We start from the raw sequence: 3,870 nt of genomic DNA, 5'->3' as shown, positions 1-3,870 counted from the left end.
ATTAGGTTGAGATCTTCGTGCACCCGGACTATTCCCCCCTATCCAGTGCCCCGTGCACAGTTTTAAAAAAGTTTATTCCTACCGTTTGAAGAGTAAGTCTCTTCGGCGATTGGTGGCAGACGTACGCGCGTAGCGCTAATCCCTGCATAAAACCAGTGCCGAAGGATTTGCCCGACCGCCCTCGCGCTTTCAAACGCCTCGCGGACGAGCGTCACCCACGCCTCCGACGCGCGCTGCCCGAAGCCGTATTCGACCAACTTAGTCGAGAACGCGAAGCAGGCGCCCCCCACCAGTACACTACCTCCGAGCTCCGCGCCGTTGTCAGGCACGTCTCTACACTCCCGCCTCCGTCCACCGCTCTCCCTACCATCGACTGGGACGCAGTCGAGCAGGCCAAACTCGCGGCCCACGACGACCGCCAGCATTTCCAAGCGCAACGCGACCAAGCCCGCGCTAGGCAAAACGCGCACGCCAGCGCCTCTTCCAGCCGCTCTCTAGCGGATCGTATCACCGCCGCTCCAACCTACACCCCCATCGCCCCGAAACCCGTCACCATCGACTTCTCCCGCTACACGGCCGCCGACCTCGCTCGCATCTTCGCTCCGAAATTCGCCGCCACTCTCAAGCGCTTCAACGTGCTCGAAACGCTCGACTGCCCCGACGTTCTAACCGACGACATCAACGCCGTCTTCAAGCTTCGCGACCGCCTCGCCCACCTCGATCGCACTCTCAAAGACGTCTCACGCGTCATCAGCGTCGAGGAGTGGAACCGCTGGGATTCAGGACTGAAGCAGATCGGCGGGATCTCATTCAAAGGACTGCGGCGTAACCGAGTCCAGATTTTCAAAGCACTTCGTGCGGTTTGGGTAAACGGGTATTTCAATTAGATAAGCTGGACGAGTATATAGTTTTTGAATACATAGACTACGACGAGGAGCGAATCCTCGATCCGTACATACTAGATTACGCACTCGACCATCTCGTCGAGTTAGAACTAGTACAATTATTCCTAGAACTCCCTTTCCACTTTCTATAAATCCGTTCTCCGTCCTATCGGACGAATCAGAAACAGTGGCAGACACTCGCTTAGCTTGCGCGGCTTTTGCTCACGTCTTCAACTTCGAAGAAGCTCGTGACTACTATTTGGACGAAAGAAGACAGTTAAACACTTGCACAAACTATCTCTGTCCAAACCGCTACTACGAACATCAGACACAACCGGTCCTCTCTGAAAACCCACCCTACCTGTTCATCAATAGCGAACAGGAAGCACGAATTCGTGAGCGGTACCACCTAGAAGAACCCGCCGAAGCAATGGACGTTCCACCCCCAGCACCGCAACCCACCATGCAGGACGTACTAAACCTCATGGTCACACTGGTCCAAAATGTCAATAACCTCACGACAACTGTGAACCAGTTCGTAGCGCATGCACGTCAGCCAGTCGCCACGGTCTCTTCCACCAGGTCCCGATCCTTCGTCGAGAAACCAGCCACCTTCGACGGCAAGTCATCCGAAAAGGCCAGATTGTTCCGCAGCGCCTTTCGCGTATACGTCCGAGGAAACAAAGAGATATTCGCCTCGCGGAACGCTCAAGACGCCATCATCCTAGACCATGCCGGCAACTGGATAATGGACCCGCTCAAAATGATCACCGGCATCCTATCCTTCATGACGGATGAAGCAGCGGTCTGGGCGCGCCCTCACATCGACGAACTCTCCGACGGTCGTACTCCGTTCAACGCCAATTGGGATGAGTTCGTCAAACAGTTCTCGGCTAAATTCGAACCCGTCGACGCTAAAAACGAGGCCAAGCAGAAGCTTATGTCGATCAAACAAGGCGATCGGACATTTGCGGACTATCTCTCCGACTTCGAGACTTACTCTCGTCGTACCGGCTGGTCAAATAACGACCTCTACGATCGTCTCAAGTCCGGGATGAATTCGGATTACCTCAATAGGTTGTCCTACTTTGCCCCTCTGGCCACTGACTACAACATGGTGAAAAATTACGGAGCGACAATCGACTTGCAAAAGGCAGACTTGGCGGCCAATCAAGGCAAACCAGTCTCGCAGCCCCGGTCGACGACAACGACGCGCTCCTCCGGTTTCCGCGACCCGAACGCAATGGACATCGACGCCATGGACATCTCCGCCGCACGCTTCGACGACCTGTTCCAAGGCCTCAAGGACCCTGCGGAGATCAAAAGGCAGTACAACAAGCTCATGGTCGGTCGTTGCCGCGTCTGCGGTTCCAAAGGTCACAAAGCAGACGGCGCACACGAGGACACCAAATGCCAGCATTGTGGTAAACCCGGTCACTGGAAAAAGCTCTGCCTGTCAAGACTGAATGGGCAGCCACCGAAATCGCAATCAGTCCGAGCCTCATCGTCGACAAGCCCCTCGACATCGGCTTCCATCTCCACGTCTCAAGACTCAGCTGCCGACGTAGCTAGTCTCAAAGACATGATGGTCTTGATGCAGAAGCAGCAGGCTGAATTAATGGCAAAGCTCAGCCAGGGTTTTTAGCAAGGGCCCAGACTAGAGCTGCAGCTCTGGTGCCCGGTTTAGATGAGCGGCCTTCAACAGCGTCGGCTCCTATACATTCGGACTCTGATCCTTCGGACCACATCTCGTCGTGTACTGTATCGTCAATAGATCATCTCTCGTCTCACTTTCGCGTATTTGTAACGATATCAGGAGTAAATAAATCTCTACGCATACCTGCTATGATCGATTCCGGTGCCACCGGTTACTTCCTACATGAGAAATTCGCACGAGAAAACAACATCTACAAACGACCACTCAAACGACAGATAGGTCTCCGAAATATTGACGGATCGACTAACAGCGCTGGTGCGATCACACACTACGCCAAACTCAAAGTCAAAATCGGATCAAGAGCTCCCGAAGAATATGACTTCTTTATCACGGATATCGGTCCCGAGAACATCATCCTCGGACTACCGTGGTTAAAGAAAGTCAACCCCACTATAGACTGGGAAACAGGCGAGATGACGCTTCCTGACAGCTCAGAAGCATCGCCTGATTTACCTGCGTCGCCAAGTTTAACTAAAGTCGAAGCTAATCGAGCTGAACGCCGGGCCTGGGTGAAGGCCGGTATACTTGATAACGCTACCGACGAAGTTTATTGCCTAGCAGGCTACACCTACTCTCAGAAAGTAGCAGTCGAACAAAACAAGGAGAAATACTCGAAAACCTTCGAGCAGCTCGTCCCCAAAGAGTATCATCGACATGCTCATGTCTTCTCTGAGACGGATTCTACAAGGCTGCCTGAACATAGAGCCTGGGATCACGCCATCGATCTAAAATCGGACGCCCCTTCAACGATCCGATCTAAAGTCTACCCGATGAGCCCAGCAGAAAATCAGGAGTTACAAACCTTCCTGGACGATGCAATCAAGAAGGGTTACATAGTCCCCAGCAAGTCGCCCATCGCTTCACCTGTCTTCTTTATCAAGAAAAAGGATGGCAAGCTCCGACTCATCCAAGACTACCGCAAACTCAACGACGCCACTATCCAGAATAGATACCCACTGCCCCTAGCTAACGATATTATCAACAAACTGCAAGGCGCAAGGATCTTTTCTAAATTCGACGTCCGTTGGGGATACACCAACGTCAGGATTAAAGCTGGAGACGAATGGAAAGCGGCCTTCGTCACCAACAGAGGACTCTTCGAACCACGAGTCATGTACTTTGGACTGACCAACGCGCCAGCAACCTTCCAAGCCCTCATGGACACGATCTTTGCAGACCTCATCGCTGAAGGGAAAGTTGCAGTATACTTGGACGACATCCTCATCTGGTCTTCAGACCTCGCATCACACCGGAAAATCGTACACGAAG

At 52.9% G+C, this 3,870-nt stretch overlaps 1 protein-coding gene across 1 annotated transcript; it reads left to right on the top strand.

Annotated features, from left to right (window-relative positions):
- Positions 1 to 13: 13 nt before the first annotated feature.
- On the top strand, positions 14 to 887 carry PHACADRAFT_202573 (uncharacterized protein; the record flags this gene model as incomplete). Its single annotated transcript, XM_007402746.1, has 2 exons — positions 14 to 92; positions 157 to 887. Coding segments are annotated over 2 exons (810 nt in total), but the record flags the coding sequence as incomplete, so codon positions are not given.
- Between the last annotated feature and the right edge of the window lie 2,983 nt (positions 888 to 3,870).

The sequence above is a fragment of the Phanerochaete carnosa genome (genome assembly GCF_000300595.1).
Source record: "Phanerochaete carnosa HHB-10118-sp unplaced genomic scaffold PHACAscaffold_391, whole genome shotgun sequence".
Lineage (NCBI taxonomy): Eukaryota > Fungi > Basidiomycota > Agaricomycetes > Polyporales > Phanerochaetaceae > Phanerochaete > Phanerochaete carnosa.
This window is presented reverse-complemented; position numbering and strand designations above follow the sequence as displayed.